This window comes from Dreissena polymorpha, chromosome 3 (genome assembly GCF_020536995.1).
Source record: "Dreissena polymorpha isolate Duluth1 chromosome 3, UMN_Dpol_1.0, whole genome shotgun sequence".
NCBI classification, from domain to species: Eukaryota; Metazoa; Mollusca; class Bivalvia; order Myida; family Dreissenidae; genus Dreissena; species Dreissena polymorpha.
This window is the reverse complement of record NC_068357.1, coordinates 40869956-40896481: the sequence shown is the minus strand read 5'-3', so window position 1 is coordinate 40896481 and position 26526 is coordinate 40869956. Positions and strand designations below refer to the sequence as shown.

At 37.8% G+C, this 26526-nt stretch overlaps 1 protein-coding gene and 2 non-coding genes across 5 annotated transcripts in view; all 3 read left to right on the top strand.

The window, feature by feature from the left end:
* LOC127873810 (diacylglycerol lipase-beta-like) overlaps positions 1 to 26526 on the top strand; it is an 85677-nt gene that overhangs the window by 39577 nt on the left and 19574 nt on the right. For 2 of the 3 annotated variants that reach the window (XM_052417805.1, XM_052417807.1), the window contains exons 3-12: positions 6039 to 6515; positions 7275 to 7365; positions 9379 to 9503; positions 12069 to 12254; positions 13435 to 13564; positions 20342 to 20425; positions 21390 to 21545; positions 21964 to 22091; positions 23810 to 23951; positions 24171 to 24329. In XM_052417805.1, coding sequence (XP_052273765.1) covers positions 6039 to 6515; positions 7275 to 7365; positions 9379 to 9503; positions 12069 to 12254; positions 13435 to 13564; positions 20342 to 20425; positions 21390 to 21545; positions 21964 to 22091; positions 23810 to 23951; positions 24171 to 24329 — 1678 coding nt within the window. The remainder of the gene's footprint in view (positions 1 to 6038; positions 6516 to 7274; positions 7366 to 9378; positions 9504 to 12068; positions 12255 to 13434; positions 13565 to 20341; positions 20426 to 21389; positions 21546 to 21963; positions 22092 to 23809; positions 23952 to 24170; positions 24330 to 26526) is intronic. The other variant, XM_052417806.1, reaches the window with a different exon arrangement.
* Positions 24863 to 24962, top strand: Trnai-uau (transfer RNA isoleucine (anticodon UAU)). Its single transcript has 2 exons — positions 24863 to 24900; positions 24927 to 24962. It is a non-coding gene; the product is annotated as a tRNA-Ile (tRNA).
* Positions 25678 to 25777, top strand: Trnai-uau (transfer RNA isoleucine (anticodon UAU)). The gene is made up of 2 exons: positions 25678 to 25715; positions 25742 to 25777. It is a non-coding gene; the product is annotated as a tRNA-Ile (tRNA).

Sequence of the window (26526 nt, the reverse complement as noted above, 5' to 3'; positions counted from 1 at the left end):
CTCCCCACCCCACACCATCCCCTCCCCACCCCACACGATCCCCCACCCCACCCACACCATCCCCTCCTCACCCCACACCATCCCTTCCCCACCCCACACATCCCAGTCCCCACCCCGCACCATCCCCTCCCCACCACACACCATCCCCTCCCACCCCCACACCATGCCTTCCCCACCCCACACCATCCCCTCCCCCACCCCCAACACACCCCACTTCCCACCCCCACACCATCCCCTCCCCACCCCACACCATCCCCTCCCCACCCTGAAATTTGCTCTGGTTACACACAATATTTATTGTATTCACACAATGTATTGCTATTAAAAAGCACACACGTTTCTATGACTCAATGGCTCTTAATTAGATTCATGCTTCATCCCCAAACTATGTATGCACATTATTTAAATTCGGGGAATATATTATTTGCCCGTGGTCGCAAAATTAAAAGCTAAGTTTTGAAACATATGTAAACTCGTCTTAAATACAAATATCGATAAACCACATGCAACCACGTACAAAACAATCTTCAATTAACCAATGTATTTCGTTTCATTGTGACGTTATGGTGTACAGTTTGTGCCACATGTCATTTAATTTGAAAAACCAAACGTTGTGAACAAACATCGGCTCCATTAGCTCTGACTTCAAGACAGAAAATAAGCATGTATTTCAAAATTACGTTTAGTTTCTTTTTAACCCATTTATGCCTAGCGTCTAGAAAAAAAGGCCTGATGCGGCGTCTCATCAGGGTCTGCGCTGTTTGCAGAAAGGAATTTCTGTAAGAAATATTCTAAATATAGAAATAAATATACTAGACATCCCTAATTTTGGAAATAAATTGATCCAATTTAGAAGGATGGGAAAGTCCATTAGGCATAAATGGGTTAATAATGTATATATACATGCAGCTGAACAGATTGTATCCTCTATGCGCGTCATGATCGTCAATTATTATTATTACAACTTAATTAATCTCAGGTGAACAGTGTATCATTTTTGTGAAATGTAATTATGCATTTCAATAAATTCATGTAATCATAATCAGCGTCAAAATCGCAATAACAAATGCATGGCCATCCATCGATTTATGCTCTTAATTGTTTACATAAACGAGGGGTCTGTTTCATGGCCAAAGCAAACTTATATCTGCATGACCTGTTGATAACTTAAGATCTGACGTTTCCAGAGCACAGACACACACGAAACAGCTGTTGCTATAATCATGAGATCACACAAGATGAATTTCAGAATTTGCCGATGATATAAACGAGAGCGCCGATGGCGTTCAAAGCATAGTTGCAAGATACAGGGAAGTTGCTGCTGAAGTAAATGTTTAGGTCAAAATATACTAAATAGTTTCCTTATTTGTTTCAATGTAAAAGCGACTAATTTGAGCGAAAATAAATACAACATTTTGCACATAGAGACCCCCATAACCATACCTTTTCTTGACGGGCATTCTAAGCTGAATCGATTTAGGCAATAAAAAAGATATGTCATGTTCAAACCAAAAAAGAATTCGACTCAAATCAAAATCGACTGTTTTTGCACCTTCTTTTTTCGGCCGTTTTGTAGTGGATTGTAACCTTTTGCAGTACCATTTTTTACTTTAATCTCTAACTTTATCCTATTTCAGGTATTTAATAGTGAACACCTATGCTGACCCTATCAATATCTCCAAACGATAAAACAAGAACAACAGTCTAAAGTGTAAAACATGCCTTCGAGGAAAATATGAGGATTTGTTTAGACAGGGACCTATACAGTATAGGTTCCTGGTTTAGAGAGTACAGACCTTCATGACTCGATTATTCATGACTCGATTATTCATGACTCGATTATTTAGTTTATTGTAACCTTAACAATTTCTGACATCACGAGTCGCCTCCCTTGTTGGTTCATGCTACCAAAATGTTCTATTTTTAGAAACGGGAATTCCAAATCGTGACGAATGTGAATGGTTACAAAATGACATAACTATGAAAATAAATAGGTAGAATTACATTATTTCACGCATACCATTATGCAACCATCCGTTTTCTTTTCCGACTTGATACATTTACGGCATTCCATTTAATATTTTACAGACACAACACACGTCCAGAATTTGCGCGAATCCATTAAATTCGATGCCCCATTTAAACCGTTAGCTCTACTCGTATAGTTAATTTTTGGCTCAGAGTAAATCATTTTAATTTCAATTAACGCATCTCTGTTACTTTCAAACTCTACTTCCTTAAATCCATAGAAAGGCAGGTCAGAATCCATGTCATAAATCAGAAAACATTCATCGTACTCCGCTATTTTTTTTACACATTTACAAAGAACGAAAGTGCTTTATGCCCCACTTCCTGTTGAGAATATGTTAATTTCTATTTATAATTAACCAATAAAATTCTACATATCCTTAAACTAGGGCCTAATTAATTTGACCTCTCCCAGAACAGTAAACAAAGGAAATAGAAAGTAGGTGTGAGATCACTATCAACCAGAACAGAATTGTTTTACGAACGAAATTTGTTTTAGTTTCTTAGAAGGTTTTTTCACGTAAAACGGTCACTAAAAAATTCACTAAAAACGTCAGCAATATTCTTGGAAGAAAACGTAAGAAAAACGTTTCTAAATAAAAAAATGTTAGAATTACCATATACTATATTAAATAGATATTTCGTCTGATTTTTGATCAGGTAAGGCTTCATAATGGTCAACCGTTCCATGTCGGTTTTCGAAATGTAGCTCTAACATAAGCATAGTTGCGTAACCGCAACTATGCTAAAAAGGCTCGGGCATTGTACCTTAAAATATAATTTTATTCAACTTTTATCGATCAATTGGAACCTGACAGTCTCTTGAAAAGCATGATAACTCTTAATTGGTCCGCTAGTCTGCTTATTAATGTTGTATTGTAGAGTTACACGAATGAAAATGGCAGCTGTGATTAGCAGATACATTGAAACAAGTGCGTTCACCGGACAAATCGCACGTGCATTCGACTTGTTTAATTTACTATTTTATATAAAAATGTGTTTAATTCCATCTACAGGGACAAATAATGATAGATACGAGTTTGTACATTTACTGCTTATATGTTTAGTTGCGGTAAGATGCACAGTGTACGTTGCAAAACGAGGTTATTTACCGTTAACTGTGTTTACATTATAATTTATAGTATTAATTGACCTATAAAATTGAATTGGTATAAACGTTGAATGCACACCACGTACCAATAATTTACGCTTAATTTGATTCATGTACTCGTTAAGAAAAAAACCATCGAATGACCTATTACCCAGCAAGAAAACTTCAAGTACCGCAGCCGACGTCTGAGTTTCAAATACGGTTTGGGGCTGCCTTGCTAATCTTTATTATATCACAAGGCCCAAAGTGTAGTTTTCTATTTCTCATGTTGTACCAAACATTTTCATCCTTTGTTTCAACCAATTTGTAAAGCAAAAACGTTGACAAAAAAAGAAAACTCTTAAAATAAGTTATAATCCACGTCGTATCCCTACTTCGTTTCGCATACAATTTTAGATTCCAAATAAAAATGATTTTACTATTTTTATGTCCCCCACTATAGTAGTGGGGGACATATTGTTTTCGCCCTGTCTGTTGGTTGGTCTGTTGGTTGGTTGGTTGGTTGGTTTGCGCCAACTTTAATATTTTGCAATAACTTTTGCTATATTGAATATAGCAACTTGATATTTGGCATGCATGTGTATCTCATGGAGTTGCACATTTTGAGTGGTGAAAAGTCAAGGTCAAGGTCATCCTTCAAGGTCAGAGGTCAAATATATGTGGCCAAAATCGCTCATTTTATGAATACTTTTGCAATATTGAAGATAGCAACTTGATATTTGGCATGCATGTGTATCTCATGGAGCTGCACATTTTGAGTGGTGAAAGGTCAAGGTCATCCTTCAAGGTCAGAGGTTAAATATATGTGGCCCAAATCACTTATTTTATGAATACTTTTGAAATATTGAAGATAGCAACTTAATATTTGGCATGCATGTGTATCTCATGGAGCTGCACAATTTGAGTGGTGAAAGGTCAAGGTCAAGGTCATCCTTCAAGGTCAGAGGTCAAATATATGTGGCCCAAATCGCTTATTTTATGAATACTTTTGCAATATTGAAGATAGCAACTTGATATTTGGCATGCATGTGTATCTCATGGAGCTGCACATTTTGAGTGGTGAAAGGTCAAGGTCATCCTTCAAGGTCAAATATTTGGGTCAAAATTGCTCATGTAATGTCACTTCTGCAATATTGAAGCTAGCAATTTTATATTTGAAATGCATGTGTATCTCATGGAGCTGCACATTTTGAGTGGTGAAGGGTCAAGGTCAAGGTCATCCTTCAAGGTCAAACGTCATATAGGGAGACATTGTGTTTCACAAACGCATCTTGTTAGGTTTCAAACAATCGCTAGCACAATTTAGCGCTTCTATGCTTAGCCGTGTGCGATCCACATCGGTACGCCATTCTTTCAAATTAGGGCGCGCGGTCCATACAATAAAATTGTGACAGGTCCGTATACTCGTTATTGCCTGTATTATAGATTTCCGACCTGGGCCGTTAATATAGTATACGTTAAACAAAACTAACAACATACTGTGAGGGGTACAGGGAGATTTATTCTACAAACTAGCTAACAAACTCCTACTAATTATGCGCGCGCAATGTTAAGTTTAAATCATGCGCATAAATACACAAATCAATAGTGCGCATACCATTCATGTAAAATACAAATACAATGCATCATAATTTGACAAAACATAATCTTATGTAATAAACAATTACAATACACAATTACATTACATATCAAAGTTCAAAATGTTCAGATTTTAAACCACATAGCTAATAACTAAATATTCAACAAAATAAGGGGAAGGGAGGGTGGGAAGCGATTCCGGGGAAGAAAACCGCGCGACTGACCAAGAAGCCCGCTCCCTGTTCCCTACAGGTCATGACCTGGTAACGTGATAATGGGCGCGCTGCAAGTTTGTAGTGTTTAAACGATAATAAGAAACTTAATACCACAACAACAAATTTTCGTGTGGGACAATAGCAAGCGATATAATTCAGAAGGAAAGAACATCGTCACCACAGCAGTCAGTAACATGGACATGCAAGATTTTTGATTTATGGCAGCAAATTTCCGTTATTAGTTTGTCGTTAAATATTTAACATTGATACGACACGAGACACATTCCATCGTGAAGCTCTGTAAACTTTTAAATGATAACGATCGAAATATCATCACTTGCCTGTATCATACATAGTTTATCACATACTCATTATCATTTTGAGTCCGAGATTTAAAGAGATTGATGTCTTTTTTTTAGCCAGAGGGAGTTATCTGACCGCCATGAATATTGAAACAAAATATTGTTTTGAATTGATACCTTCGTCAAGAGAACAATTCTTTTGCAAAAAGCGCAAATCAATATTAAATTATAGTTTTGCAACGGAACGTGTATGTGATACAATTATATAACCAATTAGGTCTACTAGTATTTTCATTTAGTAGGAATTGTGTTCGAAATTGTAATATTTAACCTCCATTAATTTAATGTAAGTATATAATTTATACATCTCTTAAACGTTAGAGCAAAGCTATATATAACAATGACAATATACAAACAGTATATCATATAGGGATAATCACGTGATACTCAAGATCGCGACGCCAATGCCGAGGTATTTTCCGCCGTTGTATACCCTTTATTTGGTTTGTTATTTTTTTACACTCACTTACCAGTCATATCAGTAAAAAAGTGATAAGCGTTTATTTTTTTGTATTAAAATTTGCTTTAAATGTCGTCTTTACTCGCTATGAATTTTCTTAGTGGAGTTGCAAAACGGTAATCCGGCCTATACATTTCGTTACAAGTAAAGATATAGAGCGAATATCAATTCCAAATAAAAGCTAGTAACGTTGGTGCTGATATGGCTGGAAAGGTAGCGGCATTTTAAAAATAAATGCAAGTCAATAAATTCTCATTAAATATCCACAGTGATTACATTTTCAGGTTGTTGATCGTGATTATCATGTACTCGTTGTACGCCAAGGACCCAGACGACACGTGCATCGATAGCGTCTACCTGCACGTGTACTTCGTGGGGCTGATCATCTTTCTACTAGTCACTGCGTGTCTCGAGTTCGCCATAGCATACGTCAGCAAGCGGGGAACCATTGCCGACAGCTCGGGCCGGAAGCATTTGCCGTATTTACTCTACATCCGGTTCGTTGTTGGATTACTGGAAGTCACGTGGAACGCTTATGGAACGTGGGTGGCTTTCGAGGCGTCAAAACATTGCCGTGATGGTGTTGTGAATTTAGCGAAAGGAACCGTGATAGCAGGCTGGGTTGTGTTATTCATTGCTGTGTTGACCTGTTTAGTGGTATTTAACCTATATCCCGCTACCAATAAACCTCGAGCGCGCACGAGACAATTTAAACGAGCTTCTCGAAGAACGTTTTCTCAGACCAAGAGATGGGAGAAAAGGTAGAGAAACTACATAGTTATATGATTTATATAATGGTTCAGCATATTATAACTGGATATAAATTGATATAGATTATTTTTGTATTTAGACTGTTTAAATTAAGTACATAGACTACTAAAACCAACTAACAAATCCATGGTCATCAATTGGCAATATTAACACATCTTTAAAAATAAATAAAGCGGGCTCTGGTATAAACGGTCTTCATGCATGTAGATAGGAATGAAGCTCTCCGCTTTGATTTGAATTTTCGTTTTAAGGAAGTTTTGTCAATACCGTATAAATAAAATATGCAAAAACTCTTCACACTATACTAACTTGTTGATTTGTTCAGTACAGAAGTGTTTTCAGTGTCATTTTTCATTTTTTCATAAAGTTTAATAACGAATATCTGTTTGAGAATTGAATCCTACATTAAAAAGATGATAGGAAAAAGTCGCAAATACGTCCTTAACCCATTTATGCCTAGCGTCTAGAAAAATGGCCTTGGCATACAGCGTAGACCCAGATGAGACGCCGCATGATGCGGCGTCTCATCTGGTTCTGCGCTGTTTGCTTAAAAAAATTTCTGTAAGAAATATTCTAAATATAGAAATAAATATACTAGACATCCCTAATTTTGGAAATAAAATGATCCACTTTAGAAGGATGGGAGAGTCCACTAGGCTTAAATGGGTTAAATGTTGAGGCAACTTTGTCCGCTCGTCTGTCATGTCTGTCGATGGCGGGTAATATATTGACTGAATATTTTTTATCAGGTGTCGCTGTCTATTTTTGTGTGCTCGGAATGATACGGAAAGCACGGGCGTGTTTACGACATTGGCAGAGCTGTGTGCAGACTACTTTAAGGTAAGGTTACACTCCACTTAAAAGTAAGTTTACACTATACGTTGAAGCGAAAACTACACTTTATTTGTCTGTTAAGGAGACTATTTCATTAAAAAAGCCACAATGAGACACTTATTGTACAGTTGTGAAAGTCAGATATTAATATTTAAACAGAATGTTGGTGAAACATGTTAAATGTAACGAAACGGAAACTCTAAGCATTTTGAGGTAAACCTTAATTTTTTACAGACACGAATCTTTTCTCTTTTTTCAGCTTAGTAAATCTTACATGCTTAGCCTATTCTTATCAAATAAAGTATTCCCTTCATTCAACATTTAAACTTCCATCCATTGTTAGCTTACGTTAATTCAAAGTGCTCAATCTGAGCTATGACGGGCACCCTATTTCCGGCGTCAGGCTTCTATCGGCGAGATGATTTTGTGACGTGTTGTGCGATTAGTGTCGTCAACTTTTAGCGCGTTACGAATCTTGTGGCCACCATTTTCATCCAAACTTGAATGAAATTGATCAGAATGTTTACCTCGATAATATCTAAGCCGAGTTCCCATCTGGGTCACGTGTGTCCAAAATCTAGGCCACCAGATCAAATCGTGGGAAAACCTTGTAACCGCTTCAGATGCGAAAAGTATGACTCTATATTGATGAAACTTGGTCATAATATTTATTTCGACAATTTCTAGACCGAGTTCGAATCTAGGACACGAGCGTATCAAAACTAGGTCACTAGGTTAAATCTTGTAAAAGCCCAGTTACCACTTTAGAAGCCATATTTACGACTCAAGCTTGAATAACGTTGGCCAGAACGTATATCTTTACACTATTTGGGCCTGGTTTGAATTGCAGTAAAGTGCGTTCAAAAACAACGTCAGGAGGTCAAATTCTTTAGCAGAGGGGGTAATCACGTGATAGTCAAGATGGCGACGTCCATGCAGAGACGGGTATTTATCGCCGTTGTACACCCTTTAATACTTGTATTACTAGTATATTTTTTAATGTCGCTCACTTTCCAGCCATTATCAGCAAGAAATACCAGCTTTTATTTCTCATTAATATTCTCTCTATATCTCGACTTAACTCTCTGCGAAATTTATTTGATGGATAACCTAATTACTGCTCCACTAAGACAATTCACAGCGAGTTAAGTCGATCAATAAAGCAAATTTGAATACGAAATTAACTCCAACCACTTTCCTACTGATATGACTGGAAAGTGAGCGTCATTTAAATTGTTTGCACAAGTACTAACAGGTATAAAACGGCGAACAATAACTTCCTCGGCATGGACGTCGCCATCTTGAATTTCACGTTATTAAACCCTCTGTTTAGAAAGACTCAGTTTAAAGGAAACCTATACTGTTTATCTTGACAATTTGAAGGCCAGTTTGGAATCTTGGTTAAGTGGGGTCAAAATTAATTATATGAAGTCTTCAGCAAATCGTTATCTTGCTTATATGAACGCCCATTAGTTATTATAGTACTCTTGTGTTCTTAGAAAATGGAACTATGAACGTGTTATGTTACCATAAAACTGGTAAAGATATGCCATTTTCGAACTATGAATTTCCAAATCAAGATTGTTATTTATGGTAACAAGTTGAAAAGGTACGCAGTTATTTGTGGCCACTAAGAAAACTTCACGTTTTCGGGTTAGGAATATTATTCAAAATTTGACAAGTTAACGTTGTCTAGACGGAGCTATTTGTCAGCACATTAACACGTTTACGTTTACTACACTATGTTTTGTCACCTCTTTAAGAAGTTATCGTTTTCTGCACTAGATTTTTGTCACCCCTTTAAGAAGTTTACGTTTACTACACTAGGTTTTTGTCACCCCTTTAAGAAGTTTACGTTTTCTGCACTAGATTGTTGTCACCCCTTTAAGAAGTTGACGTTTTCTACACTAGGTTTTTGTTTTGTTTTATGGTTTTATGTGCAGAAGTCGATGGTGTATGGTGTTACCATCGTATTTCGCTATTTATTCCTATCATTTCCAATCCATTATCAATATCTAGGGTACCGATCTCGTGCCTTCTGACGTCATAGCAGGACTGATTCTACTGAGCCGGAAGCAAGAACGCGAACGCCACCAGTTCCGTGTCTATGTCGACCGCGCCAGTAGCAGACGGTATACATCGCTGTTAGTATGCATGTAGAGAGTGGCGTACGTCACGTGACATTACTGATTGTCACGTGACATGTTTGGGTCTCATGCTATTTGCTCTTCTGTTTGGTGATTTTGTGCTCAAAGTGCCGTCAGTGATTAGACGTATAATGCGTTATCATTTTAAAATTAATTGAAGAGTAATAAACACGTGAATTAATTAAGTATTACATGAAAATATCTATGTGCTCAAAATTTACTTCTGTTCATTGTAGCTCAACTAACTGATGTGAGCGTTTGACTGTTAAATAACTGTCGGCAACTGTTCAGTAACTAACTGTTCAATCACTGACATAGGCACTACCGCACAGTTGTAGTGGGCAGCTTCACAAGGTGTCTTGGGCAACACAAGGAAAGATACAATATACGCGCTATAATCACTTTATTCAAACACAAGCATCAATGTTATCGTTCATCAATTTGCGTTGCCAATAGCGTAAAGCGGTTATCTGAAAGTCACACATTCATACCTTCAGTACATTATAAACATACAAACACAATATTCATACACACGTATATACAAAAATTAACATAAACAACAGAAAATATCTTTAACAAGTAATCAAGGGAATCCTGCAGCTATTGGTGTAAGCATATTCATTACTTAAAAGAAATAATGATCAATTTACCTTAAAAATAAAAGATGTAATTTTACCAGAACTAAATTATTTGAACAAAATAATTTCTCCGAACTTAGGCAAACAAAAACAAAAATAACTTACTGACCAATGCCATCTGTGCCCTAAGCGCTGTGAAACATAGATATACTTTAGATCGTGCTCAACTCACGAAATCTATAAACCAACTGCGCTCTGAAAAGGTGGCATATTTTGCACTAGCATTTGATTATTATTTCGTGTGACCATACGACCAACCACAATGCAGGAAACGCCGATCAAGAGAATAAATTCAAAGTTCATTTATGGAAACCACACATCACTCTCGTAACCCCTACTATTTGGCAGGATGTGGGCCGCAGTAGAACAATATTGCCGCAGACAGTTGACATTATATACGGCTATCAAAATGATTAACCCAAAATAATTGGAATGTACAAACATTCGCAGTCTGAAACAGTTCATTATCGAATACATAGAGGATATTTGTTGGATTCGGTGGATTATCGATTTTAATTCACGAGTGATCATAGAAAATAATATTTTCACGAGTGGCGGAGCCACGAGTGAAAATATATTTTTTTATGATCACGAGTGAATTAAAATCGATATTCCACCGAATCCAACAAATTTTCTTTTTATTTTATGCTTATTTTCACCGTTTATATACATTGTTAAAGAGTTTAACTAAAGAATTTCGCTGAGATAATGACGTCATTTCGTCGAGAAAATGACGTCATTTCACAGTAAACAATGAAAATTATCGATAATTTTCACTGATAATTTTCACTGTTTGAAACCGTGAAATTATCAGTTTTAATTCACTGATATTTCTCTATAAACCACCGGAAAGCATAAAATAAATTGCTAGTAACATTTGATTTCTTTATTACTACATCTCACTCTAGATCTCTTGCGATTGGTCATGAAATTACTTCAATGATCCTCCTCCTCGTACCTCTCATTCAAGTCCGGGGTTGTCAGTTTCTCGTCAATGATCCTCCTCCTCGTACCTCTGATTCAAGTCCGGGGTTGTCAGTTTCTCTTCAATGATCCTCCTCCTCGTACCTCTGATTCAAGTCCGGGGTTGTCAGTTTCTGGCATACGTTTTGCACTAAGTATTGGGTAACCAGGTAACCCAGGGAAAGTGTTAGTGGATTAAATGACCGCCCTAATAGGACTTTAATGCTGTTGAATACGACGAAAAATATACAAAACAAGTAAAAAGCTTTTGCGAGAAACGCATTCTACGAGTTAAGGACCTACATACTTAAGTAAACGCTTGTCATTTTGCCGTTTTATTTCTGATTCTTATTACTTTCGCTCATGGATAGCAAATCCCACATGTGCACATATGAACTTTTACACATATAGACACACCTGCTACTTTATTTTGGTAGCTTCTAATAGTTGTTCGCATGTGTATTTCAGAATCTTAATAACAATCTGCGTTTTTTTCTTGTTTAAACTTACCAATTGTTTGTTTTTAATATTTTCATACTAATATGATTAAATGTCTACTAACCGTCACAATAAACACCACCTTTAAGTCCGGTCCCAGATACACATCATGGAAACTAGGCAGTAAACTTAGAGCCAAAAGTATACGCGTAGATGTATTAACTTGTATAATTAATTAGTCGATAGTTTAGCAAGAAAATAATGTAATACCCTATATAATCTGTCAAACGTGAATTAAAGCGTGAACTTTTCATCTTTACAATAACTATTATAACGAGAGATACGTTTTTAACTTTTTTGGTAGAGTTCTTGGATTTTAATTACATTAAATTGGTCCTCTTGTTCTCTCGCTTAGTCTTAAAAATTTCGTCCAATCTTCATCATCATTGAAGTTATTTTCAAGAACTCTTATCTTAAATGGAACAGAAGCATGTCTTAATTCAACAATGTTTTGTACGCTAAGGCCAAATGAAGACTTCGTCGACGCTGCTGACGTCAGTAACGAGCACGTGACTCGGCCTACGTCATGGATGACGTTGGACTTAATGAGCCACTATTTGAAGTACGCCCTTGGAAGCTACGGGTGGCCATTTTACCTCACTCTCACAAAAGGGATGTGTGGATTGTGTTCTCTGTGCATGGCGTGCAGGTGAGATTCGCGCTGATGTAATCGATTTACCCATTTAAGCCTAGTGGACTCTCCCATCCTTCTAAATTGGATCAATTTATTTCCTAAATTAGGGATGTCTAGTATATTTATTTCTATATTTAGAATATTTCTTACAGAAATTCCTTTAATCAAACAGCGCAGACCCTGATGAGACGCCGCATTATGCGGCGTCTCATCTGGGTCTACGCTGTTTGTCAAGGCCTTTTTTTCTAGACACTAGGCATAAATGGGTTAATATAGTTATGGCGTGGACACATGTTGGTCTACATCTATAAATATGATTATATATCTTGGATTAATGTGGATTGCAAGGAATTCGTCGGAGAAATTTTACTATGCAAACAAATTAACACATTAAAAAATAAAGCTTTGAGAACTGTAGTGCTCAGGTTATACACTAAACATCCATCAATCCATTCATCCATCCCTTCATCCATCCATATCTGCATCCATCCATCGATCGATCCATCCATCCATTCATCGATCAATCCATCGATCCATCCATCCATCCATCCATCCATCCATCCATCCATCCATTCATCCATCCATTTTTTCATGTTATCCTCCCTACCACCCTTCCTCCATCCATGGCCTCACATCTTTTGTCAATAAGCGAATATGCATGTTACACAAGTGCGCATAACGGTCATAATTCTGAACCTCTGGTAAAGTTGAGTTTTATTCAAGTCTATTGATTGCAGTATGGCATGATTTCCACAAGTTTCTAATTGGAAGTATTTTAGCCTCGTGCACCGGAAATAATTAACTCAAATACAACGCTGGAAATGATGGAAACACAGAATCATGATTCAGCGTAATTGCTTTCTTAAGAAATCAATTAGCCCGTTGTATCGAATTCTATTTTTTACGCAATATTGAAATAAATAGTTTTTGTTATAAAAGCGAAAGTGCACATGAAATTGTTAGTGAGTTTCATTTGTATAGGAATAAACACGGGAGGCAATTATTAATAAATGGTTTAATAGATCAATATTGGCGAGCATTTCAATTTCAGATATGTCTGACAATTGTATACTTTCATAGGATGTATTAGCTGATCAGTTTGAATTGACAGTTATTTTGTGACACTTAATATTTAAAATGATTGACTGATTAATTGGTCGATTGATTGGGTGATTGATTGATTAATTGGTTTCAGGTGTTGCTCGTGCTTCCGCAAAGAGCGACCGGTGTACTCCGACAATTGTTGCCAATGCAACACAGCCGCATTCGTAAACACGACGGGCTTAGACGAGGATGATATAGTACATGTCAGCCTTCATAACGAGGTATACTGTTTCATAATGTATAAGTTTCATACTATTTCGTTGTGTTTTTATCTCACCTGAACACAAGGTATTCATAATGAAATTTCATGATCGCCTTTGTCCGTCGCCCGTCGTTAACATATACCTTGCTCATACAATAAAGGCCACATGTTTTTCCAATCTTCATGAAACTTGGTCATAACATTCGTCCTAATGATATCTCAGCTGAGTTTGAAAATGGTTCCTGTCCGTGGAAAAACATGGCCGCCATGAGGAGGGGGGCGGCAGTTTTGCTTATATCGCTATTGTAAAGCCTTGTTAAAACTGTAGAAGTAACAGTTGAGTCCAATCTTCCTGAAACTTAGTAGTAACATTAATTCTAAGAATATCTTGGCCTTGTTTGAAAACGGTTGCGGACCGTTGAAAAACATTGCCGCCAGAGGGCGAAGCAGTTGTCCGTATATGCCTATAGTAGCTATATTAATTTTATTATGCCCCCCTTCGAAGAAGAGGGGGTATATTGCTTTGCACATGTCGGTCGGTCGGTTGGTCGGTATGTCGGTCCGTCCACCAGGTGGTTTCCGGATGATAACTCAAGAACGCTTGGGCCTAGGATCATGAAACTTTAAAGGAACATTGATCATGATTCGCAGATGACCCCTATTGATTTTGAGGTCATTAGGTCAAAGGTCAAGGTCACGGTGACTCGAAATGGTAAAATGGTTTTTGGATGATAAGTCAAGAACGCATACGCGGCCAACAGGGCGAACTCTGAACAATATTACTAAAGCAACTGGTCTGTAATCCTAAATCTATAATTATCAGTCCAATGAAACATCATCAGTTGAGTAAAATAAAGTGGATCAGTAAAAATATTATCAGAATATGAGATTTTTTTGTATATTTTATATATTAAATATTGTGTTAATGTTTAATTTTGTTGATTATTATAAATATAAGCAGGGCAGGGGAGGTAATACACTATTATATATTTCTAAAATACAGGGGAAACAAATGCAATAAGTTAAAATTTCATGTTTAATACATAGAGGATATTGTTCATGTCAGTGTGAGATCATTTGTTATTTTTTTCATTGTTCCTCGACATATTGCTTTTATATTTTGCATACTTGTTTACCAACATCACCTCAACCTATAAACAAAAGCTGACAACTCTATCAAGCATTTTGCCATAATTATTGCCCCTTTTATACTTAGAATATGCATATATTTGATAAATCTATGTTAAAGTTTGCGTACTACCCCAAATATTTCCTATATCCTTTGACATATTGCTTTTATTAATTACGGTCTTGAACTCTTATTTCATGCAAATTTTCTCATTTAAAACTTATATTCCTTTTAGGCTGTGATTATTATTCAATAATTCAAGTTAATTGCTTTAAATTTAACCTTCAGTGTGACAGTTATGAAAAAATCAGAAATATAGGAATAAATCGTCAGTTTTTAGCTCGACTATTATATATGAAATATATAAAGTGGAGCTATCCTTCTCACCCCGTCGTCGGCGTGAGCGTCTGCGTTAGCGTTAACGTCTGCGTTAGCGTGCAAATGTTAAAGTTTTCGTACTACCCCATTTATTATCCCCTCGTTTTTCGGAGAAAAAGTGGGGATATTGTGGTGATGTGCGTCTGTCCGTCCGTCCTGGCCACCTGCTTCTCCTACACTATAAGCACTAGAACCTTGAAACTTACATACGTGGTAGCTATGAGCATATGTGCGACGGTGACAGTGACGGAATTTTAATCTGACCCCTGGGTCAAAAGTTATGGGGGTTCGAGCGGGGCCGGGTCAGAGATTTTAACTCATTTTTTTATGTTATTTTACATTAACTTCTTCATTTCAGCACCAATTTACTTCAAATTGATACTGAGCCTTTCTTATGACAATGCGATCAATCTCAACTATGCAAGGCCCCATTACCAACCCTGGGGCACTCCGGCCACATAGGCCACGCCCACCCAAAATTGCCTTTTACTATTTTTTTTCATTTCTACACCGATTCACTTCAAATTGATATTGAACCTTTCTTATGACAATACGGTCAATCTCAGCTACGCATGGCCCCATTACCAACCCTAGGGCACCCCGCCCACATAGGCCACGCCCACATAGGCCACGCCCGACCCAAAACTGCCTTTTACTATAATTTCTTCATTTCTACACCGATTCACTTTAAATTGATACTGAACCTCTCAGGGGCGCCCCGCCCACATAGGCCATGCCCACCCAAAATTGCCTTTTACTATAATTTCTTCATTTCTACACCAATTCACTTCAAATTGATACTGAACCTCTCTTATGACAATACAGTTAATCTCAACTATGCATGGCCCCTTTACCAACCATGGGGCGCCCCGCCCACATAGGCCACGCCCACCCAAAATTGCCTTTTACTATATTTTTTTCCTTTCTACACCGATTCACTCCAAATTGATATTGAACCTTTCTTATGACAATACGGTCAATCTCAGCTACGCATGGCCCCATTACCAACCCTAGGGCACCCCGCCCACATAGGCCACGCCCACATAGGCCACGCCCGACCCAAAACTGCCTTTTACTATAATTTCTTCATTTCTATACCTATTCACTTCAAATTGATACTGAACCTCTCAGGGGCGCCCCGCCCACATAGGCCATGCCCACCCAAAATTGCCTTTAACTATAATTTCTTCATTTCTACACCAATTCACTTCAAATTGATACTGAACCTCTCTTATGACAATACAGTTAATCTCAACTATGCATGGCCCCTTTACCAACCCTGGGGCGCCCCGCCCACATAGGCCACGCCCACCCAAAATTGCCTTTTACTATAATTTCTTCATTTCTACACCGATTCACTTCAAATTGATACTGAACCTCTTGTATGACAATACAGTCAATCTCAACTATGCATGGCGCCATTTCCAACCCTGTGGCACCCCGCCCACTTGGGCCACGCCCACCCAAAATTGCCTTGTACTATAATTTCTTCATTTCTTCACTGACTTACCTCAAATTGATACTGAACATCTCTTATGACAATACGGTCAATCTCAGCTAGGCATGACCCCATTAACAATCCTGGGGCGCCCCGCCCACATAAGCGTCGCCCACCCAAAATTGCCTTTTACTATAATTTCTTCATTTCTACACCGATTTACTTCAAATTGATACTGAACCTCTCTTATAACAATACAGTTAGTCTCAACTACGCATGGCGCCATAACCAACCCTGGGGTGCCCCGCCCACATAGACCACGCCCACCAGAAATTGCCTTTTACTATAATTTCTTCATTTCTACACCGATTCACTTCAAATTGATACTGAACCTCTTTTATGACAATATAGTCAATCTTAACTATGCATGGCGCCATTACCAACCCTGCAGCGCCCCACGAATAACCTATGTATTATGCACAAGCTATAATCTACCGATTGAATAGCTTACCAGAGGTACAAAAGGCCTGCTTAACTTTTTCATAAATACTATTGTACATGAAAGAAAGATTTTAAGATTTATAAACTGGTTGTTTATTCAACCTTGATGTGATGTGATGAGGACAGGGGAGGTAATACACTATTATATATTTCTTATATACAGGGGAAACAAATGCAATAAGTTTAAATTTCATGTTTAATACATAGAGGATATTTGTTCATGTCAGTGTGCGATCATTTGTTATTTTTTATGATCACATTTTATTATTACTTTGACAAAACAACACTTACCTGAATGCCACAATGGATTCCACCCAAACAATACCCCACGCCCCTACCAGAATCCCTCCCCCCCCAACCTCACCCCCCAACCTCACCCCCCATTTTTTTTTAAAACATCATCTAATACATTACCACACCCCACATTAAACCCCCCTCTCAACCCCACCCCCCTTCCCCCCACCCCCCCTCCAATTTTTTTATACATTAATAAATTACCACACCCCACATTATACCCCCCTCTCATTCCCCCTACCCCTCCCCTACCCCCCACCCCCACCATTTGTTTTAAACATCTAATGAATTACTACACCACACATTATACTCCCCTCTCACCCCCCCCCTACCCCCCCAACCCTCCCACATTTTTTAAACATCTTATAAATTACCACACCCCACAGTATACCCCCCTCTCAACCCCACCCCCTTTACCCCCCATTTTTAACATCTAATAAATTACAACACCCCACATTATACCCCCTCTCACCACCATCCCCCTACCCCCCCCAACCCCCCCCCCAATTTTTTTTAAAAATCTCATAAATTGCCACACCCAACATAATACCCCCCCCCTCTCACTCCCCCCTATCCCGCCCCCACAATTTTTTTAAACATCTAATAAATTACCACACCCCACATTATACCCCCCTCTCACTCCCCCGTACCCCCTACCCCCACCCCCCCCAAAAAAATGATTTTTTTAAACATCTTATCAATTACCACACCCCACATTATACCCCCCTCTCACCCCCACCCCCTTTACCCCCACCCCCCATTTTTTTAAACATCTAATAAATTACCACACCCCACATTATACCCCCACTCACCCCCCACCCACCCCCCAAAAAAAATAAATATTGTTTTAAACATCTAATAAATTACCACACCCCACATTATACCTCCTCTTACTCACCCCTACCCCCCCACCCCCGCCCCATTTTTTTAAACATCTAATAAATTACCACACCCCACATTATACCCCCCTCTCACTCCCCTACCCCCCTACCCCCCCCCCAAAAAAAAAAAAAAAAAATTTTTTTTTTCCTTTTTTTTTTGAAAGAGCGTCTAATAAATTATTAAATATGAACAATTTCCCCATGATGGCTTACGTTATACTGTCAAGCACTCGAATATTCGAGCGCGCTGTCCTCTGACAGCTCTTGTCAGGTCACAAGGTCAAAGGTCAAGGTCACAGTGACTCGAAATAGTAAAATGGTTTCCGGATGATAACTCAAGAATGCTTACGCCTAGGATCATAAAACTTCATAGGTACATTGATCATGACTGGCAGATGACCCCTATTGATTTTCATGTCACTAGGTCAAAGGTCAAGGTCACAGTGACTCGAAATAGTACAATGGTTTCCGAATGATAACTTACATTAGGTCAAAGGTCAAGGTCACAGTGACAAAAAACGTATTCACACAATGGCTGCCACTACAACTGACAGCCTATATGGGGGGCATGCATGTTTTACAAACAGCCCTTGTTAATTATGTTTTTAGTCCGATCTTAATTTAAGTTTTTATAGGAAAGTGTTATTAAATGATACCTGGGCAGTTTGAAAATGGTTCTGGTCCATTGGAAAACATGGCCGTAAGGGAGCGAGGCAGTTTTCCACATATGGCTATATTGAAACCTTGTTAACACTATTATATGTCAAATGTATGGTCCAATCTTAATGAAAAGTGATCAGAAAATTTGTTATGATATTTTGGCCGAGTTTGAAAATGGTTCTTTGCCAAAAACTTAAAAAGTAATGTTTCTTGAAGTACTTTTATTATTTTTAACGCGACCTTGTCAGAATAGTCTAGTTCCTTAGGGTGGCAGGTGAGCGCCTCATGGCCCATGACCCTTTTGTTCATGGAATAGTTTTTTAAACAAATGAACACATGTTAAGAACAGCGCGATTTTGACATAATCATTAAATATAAGGAGTGATAATGATACATGTAACAAGTGAAACAAGTATAAGACTTGGGTGATTAGTTTTAGCAATATTTGGTGACGACCCATCCACCCAAACCCTACAACGTTTCTGGACTAGTTTCATGCATCTTAGGCATGCAGCTTATGTTTATGTTATCCTTATATTTATAATACTATAACAACAAATATATATTAATGATATAATGCTTATTTATATACATGTATACGTTGTAATAACTCATATATATTTCCGATAGTGCAGTATTTTGACGTGTGTCATCGTTATACGATTATTTCCAATAATATAATAATAATTTATAGCGTATTTGAAGACACTGTTGAAACTCCCTCAATATATACATTACCATTAACGCTATTTTATCAAGATGTATAGCGTGTTAAGCCAATCTGGGTTGCGACGATGATTATCAGATTGTGTGCAAAAAATAATTTCCTGATTTGTTTATCGTCCGGTGCCCTCGTATCGAGCGGGCCCTCGTATCAATCGTTTTGTTTACATTAAGAGCGAGGCTCTCGTGATGACGTCACACGCATGCGCTCCGAGTTTTTTTTCACTTACTTTACCTCGCTTGCAAATAAATTCTGAGTAAATATGAGGAATAAACAGGTATAATTACATTTCAAAATCTCACTACAACTAAAATAATCTTAATGTATCCATATTCCATAGATTGTATTGATCCTCTTCATTAAATTTTCATATTACTTGCAAAGTGATGCAGACGACTGCGCTAGTGTAAACACAAGACCTTCATTTATTTGATTTATATAAAAAAGAAATTCACTTTCTCTCTTTTCTTATTACATGTTGCATAACACATTCTAGCGTAAAAACAGTGCGCGCATATCGCGTCAGGTGATATACAAACGTAGAGTGAGGTTTAATTCAGAAAATCTTTAAAAGTAACATATATAAAATATACCGAAAACAAATTGAACAACTGTCGAACGTTTCAGGGTGCAGGATCAACGGGGTTCGCAGGGTTATTACACACGGGCTGGACAGAATGTAAACACACCGTTAAGAACTTTACATTTTTTTGCAAATATTTCAAGTCATGTTACCTCGTGATAGTCGGAACTCAGTTTTCTTATTCATATAATTTTGTCTCTATTTTCAGATTTATGAAATTCCATTTTATGTCGTGATAGACAAGACGCAGAACGCTGTTGTGATCGCCATACGTGGGACTTTGTCGCTAGAGGTTCGTGTCACCCTAGCTACCATGCTATTAAAATTAAGAAAAAAGCTAATAATATTCCATTGATAAGACTTTCTCATTTTTTAACAAATTGACATCCCCTTAGCTTGATCGTTAATATTTTAAGAAAGGCAATTGCATTATAAAGTCGAATAAAACTTGTGCGTAAATTGTATATTGGAAATATCATGTGGTATGCGATTAAGCATTATTTTAAAGTATATATTTTGTATTCATTCTTTTGCGTTATTTGTTCTGTTAGTTTTGTATGTGCGAATGCTTTTGTTTTTAGAATTAAAATAGTTGTCTAGAAAACGAAAGTATGTGTAAACATAATTTCATGAACGATTTTAGCGCTGTGTTACTAAATGTCAAAGCAACACTCAACATCTCTTAAATATGCAATATCGATTACCAAACTATAATCTGGTGACGAAAAAGAAGGGACTGGGAATTTCAAATTGTTTATTTCAGCTCCATGATATACAGTTTTTGTTTTTAGATGTAACCAAACAGCTTAGAATTTTATTTTCTATAACTGAACAAGCTCTTTTTGGTGAAAATGTTACTAGAACTGCTTCAGGAGATGTTCTTGTACCCATTTTCATGGAACTGTTATTAAACTTTTTCGTCAGTGATGAATGTCATTCACACATTTTTATAAGAATACCATCTGCGCTTTTTTACGTTATTGTAAAAAACAACAACAACACACCCCTTCGAATAAGCAAGCAACAGCGTAACATTATGAAACAATTGTTAAATTTGAAATTCATTAAAATGAAATATTTGAAGCGATTGTTAAGAGTGTACTTCGTAATTAGTAACCTTTTTGGTGGGTGTAGGAGACGCGATCTTAAAAGATTACATGTAATATAAGTATGTTTAAAGAAAACGTGACACTTAAAATACACCCTATACTTTACTTCTCGGTAAACACATTCTATACTCATGCCGTATCCACCAGGATGTGATTACGGACCTGAATGTAGACCGAGGCGACCTTAACATACCTGGCATCCCGGAAGCGAAGGCGCACAACGGAATCCTCAGTAGCGCAAACTACCTCCGCAGAACTCTCATCGATCAAGATATCATCAAGAAAGCTCTTAGTCGACTTCCGGTAGATAATAAAATATGTTTTAAATAAATTTAATGTTAAAATCCCACTTTTTGAAGAACGTTTTGTTGGTTTGAACATATCCGCCCGCTCTGTTGAAGCAGGGCTTAATGAGAAAACGGGGTAAATACATGTGCGTAAAGTGTCGTCCCTAATTACGCAGATAACCCGAAAAGTGTCGTCCCTGATTACGCAGATTACCAGAACGTGTCGTCCCTGATTACGCAGATTACCAGAACGTGTCGATCCTGATTTGACTGATTACCCGAAAAGTGTCGTCCCTGATTACGCAGATTACCGGAAAGTGTCGTCCCTGATTACGCGGATTACAGACTAATCTGAGACGATACTTTACGCACATGCATTAATCCCCGTTTTCCACAGAGCGAGGCTCCATTATGTATCTCATTTTTTCTTGCAGGGTGCCAGCCTTGTTGTCACTGGTCACAGTTTAGGGGCAGGGGCCGCGGCGCTTCTAGCCATTTTGCTCAAACCAGAATACCCAGAAGTGAGATGTTACGCCTTTTCGCCCCCGGGAGAACTTGTCAGGTATTCATGTTAGCTTTCATAGTCGGCCAAGATATCATTAGTATAAATAGTCCGTACAAGTTTCGCGAAGAATGAACAGACTTATGCACTGTTAACAAGAATTCAATATATACATATAATGACAACAGCCCTCCTCCCCTGGCAGCCATGTTTTGTCAACGGACTCGAACAATTTTCGAAGTCGAGCGAGTAATCATTATGATTTGACGAAAGATGTGACTTCTAAAGTGCTTACAGGGTTTCACTTTTAGTCATTTTAAGAAAATTGCCACGCCCCCAGGCGTTTAACTTTCTGTACATGATACATTCTTTTAAGATGTTTTATGATTGAAACATTAGTCTGTGCAATCCGCACAGGCAAATCAGGGACGACATTTTCCGCTTTTTTGACATTTTCCGTTAATATGAAGAATCTTTTTAGCAAAAATTTAATTAAGGCGGAAAGTGTCGTCCCTGATAAGCCTGTGCGGACTGCACAGGCTTATCTGGGACGACACTTTACGCTCATGCATTATGCCCAGTTTTCTCAGAACGCGACTCATTATGTCCCGTTTTTCCAGAGCGGGACTCAAAAGTAAAAAGCAACAACAACACAGCAACAGCAATGACTTTTCAACAAGTATCTGTCATAAACACAGAAGATAATATTTGTGCAGGCAAATACATGTATAACATACGGTATATCATACAAATGTAGGAGACAATAGCAAAAAAACGCACCAACTATAGATTGCCCCCTTTCATATGAATATAGTCACGTGGTATGTCCTGTGCTCATAACCGGTGCAACCAAATTATAGCTTATACTGAAAGCTTTGTACGAGTTAGTTTGTTTACAGATTTCTATAATCATATCAATAACACTATGCCTGTGATTTGATAACTGACATTTTAGACAAGCCCAAGAATTTAGCCTATTCGATTGTATTTGATGCCACGAACATCCGCCAAACAAAGGCGATGCATTCAAATGGCATACAATAATTACTAAATTCCGTGTCGTGTTATATATGCTTTCTTTTAAAGGACGGAAGAAATGTTAATAAATCATCTGTGATTGAGCCTGAGCATGCAATCATCCCGAACTGAAAACATAAGTGATATGAAAATGACATAGTATTCAAGAGGTATCGGTCATTGTCGATAAATAATAATCATTAAACTACAAAGGCTTTAATGTCAGTAATTACGATATCAAAACAATATAATAGAATTCACCTTTGGTTAAGCTTTTATTCATTTTAGATGCTATTACATATAAGCTGTCTAAATAACTTATTTCGTTATCGTCGTTATCATTATCTCTTGAAAACGACGACAATCATGATGATGATGTTGATGGTGATGATGATGATGTTGTTGGTTGTGGTGGTGGTGATGATGAGGATGATGTTGTTGTTGGTGGTGGTGATGATGATGATGATGATGACGATGTTGTTGTTGTTAGTGGTGGTGATGATGATGATTATAATGATAATGATGATGATGTTGATGATGATGCTGATGATGGTGGTGATGATGAGCATGATGATGATGATGATGATGGTGGTGATGATGATGATGATGATGATGATGATGATGATGATGATGATGATGATGATGATGATGATGATGATGATGATAATGATGATGATGATGATGATGATGATGATAATGATGACCACCATCACCTCATCATCATCAAGTCAGTAGTTATTAATCTTTTGCCCTCTTTTCAGCCCGGAAGTGAGCCAGTATGCGGAAGATGTCGTCTGCACGGTGGTCCTAGGTGACGACATCATTTCGCGGCAGGGCATGCTCATGATGGTTGATCTGAAGATGCAGATTCTCAAGGTCATCCAAGAGACGAGACTGCCAAAAGTAGGTCAAGGTCACATGCGTGAAAATATTTATTTGTTCAGAGAGAATTATTTAATGATTATCGCTCATTATCCCATTAACAAGCCACACGTGCTAAATAATTTATGATTTCAGTAACATGTTGTTACATTTTGCTTACGCTCGCAGCGTTGAAAGGGAGTATTATGTACGAGGTAAAATACATGATTACATGTGTGCACTATGCCCTTTATGTTTCAGTATAAAATCTTGTCAAGTGGATGTTGGCGCATGTGTTGTGGACGGAGCGCCACGTTAGACGAAAACGTGTACGGCCATGATGACGTTTTTGACGGCCCAACGAGCGCTGACGCTAACGCAGTCGCAAACGGAAAGATGTCTCTTAGATCGAGTTTACAGGTAACTTTTGGAAAAGATAAATCGATAAGCTATACATTATTATAAGGTTTTGTTCAAGTAGCAGTGTAATATGTAGATGGAATTACTTGCGATCTGATGCTTTTTGAGTATAGTTGGGGTATTTAATAACAATGACCATGTCTTTTGCGTATTTGCAGAAGTAAATAGTGCTATGTTCAGTAATGCTCCTTTTCTAACATGCTGTTTCCATATCCGTTTCACTATTGGGCTTTATCGTCGCTAGACAATAGAATAGCGACCTGGGTCCAATCCCCTTTTCCGGAAGCATGTGTTTTTTTGGTGGAAACTACATAGTGTTTCATCCAGACTCAACCGATATTGAAAATCTTTCTATAACATCAAAAAGCTGGGTCAGATTATTGGAGTCTATTAAGTTATATAGGGTGGAGTGCCCGGGCACAATAGTAATATAGGGTGGATTGCCCGGGCACAATACGGATCCATACAACCTGCAATATCATGCGCGGGAGAACCTGGTTAATTAAAAAAAAATACGCAAATCGAATTTATCTGCTCCAGTGGCGCAACTGGTTAGCGCGCCGTACTTATAGACAAGTATCGTCCCCTTGCTAGGAAATGCGGAGGCTGTGAGTTCGATCCTCACCTGGAGCAGGAAAAGTTTTTAAGATTGACATATATTGTGTACCGGTAACCATATTTCATATATTATTGATGCGTTGTCGTGAGATATTGCTTATAAGCATAACGCATGAACTTGCATTACGGCATAGCGTAGCGTGTCACAGAGAAAAACGTTCTGACGTGACGGATGATAATCGCACACACAGGTCGTCTTGTTTTGTATCTATTCATTTCGTGTCATGTCGTCATAACGTATCATATGTTGTCGCGCCAAGCGTCGATTTGCAGGTTTTCACGTCACATCGTACGAGCTCTTTGAATATAATTACATTTAATGGTGGTATTTAATAGCGCGCCATACGTTAGACAGAATATTCACTTTTCTTGAAGTATTTTGGAACATTCGCAGGCTGTGGTTTCGAGCATGTGTTTTGGTCAGGGTTGTTTTTAATTCTTTGTTTATCATTCACCAATATTGGGTTATCATGTTTCATATACGGTGCTAACTATTACTGATGTGTTTTCATGACATATTGCATTTTATTTTATGCTTTCCATTGGTTTATAGAGAAATATCAGTGAATTAAAACTTCTAGTGATATGTATTTATATGTAAATTAACGATTGACTTGCCCTTATCTTAAATCTGATATGCCTAACGACTTTCGACATATTGCATAGTTATAAAATGATATGTAGATAGGTTTCCGATAAAGGCGAAGTGTACTGTCATTGACCTTTATCTGCTCCAGTGGCGCAACTGGTTAGCGCGCCGTACTTATAGACAAGTATCGTCCCCTTGCTAGGAAATGCGGAGGCTGTGAGTTCGATCCTCACCTGGAGCAGTAATATTTTGGTGATTTTTTTGCGATTGAAAAAAATGTTGTGGAATCAATTTTCATGTATTATTGATGCCATGTCATGGCGCGATAAACTCGCATCACGTCATAACGTAGCGTCTTACTCGTTTGTGTTGTGTCGTGTAGTAACGTAATAAATCGTTTCGTCTTGTATCGAAACGATTCGCGTCGTTTTGTACCGTATTGCATGGTGCACTGTGGTCTTGGTAACTTTGTGTCGTGTAACGTCACGTCGGGATGTATCTTTTTCATTTTTATTACGTTTCCTGTCTTTGCATGTTATTTAATATCTTCAAACAATATTTTACAATTATATGTTTATGCCCGGAGGAAGTCTTTACTTACGTTTTTAAATTACGTTGTGACTCTCGTATCGTATCGTGTCGTAAGCAGATGAAAGTAATCACGTGGTAGTCAAGATGGCGACGTCCATGCCGAGGCATGTATTTTTCGCCGTTTTATACAATATATTACTTGTATTAATTGTTAAAATGCCGCTCACGTATCAGCCATATCAGCAAGAAAGTTACAAGCGTTTATTTCGTTTCGATATTCGCTCTATTTCTAGATTTTACTCGCTGCGAAATTTCATAGCGGGATGACCTAATTACAGATCGACTCAGATAATTTGAGGGGAATAAAGAAGAGATGTAAAGCGAATTTTAATACCGAATAAATGCTAATCACATTTTTACTGACATGGCTGGAAAGTGAGCGTGTGCGATTTATGTATC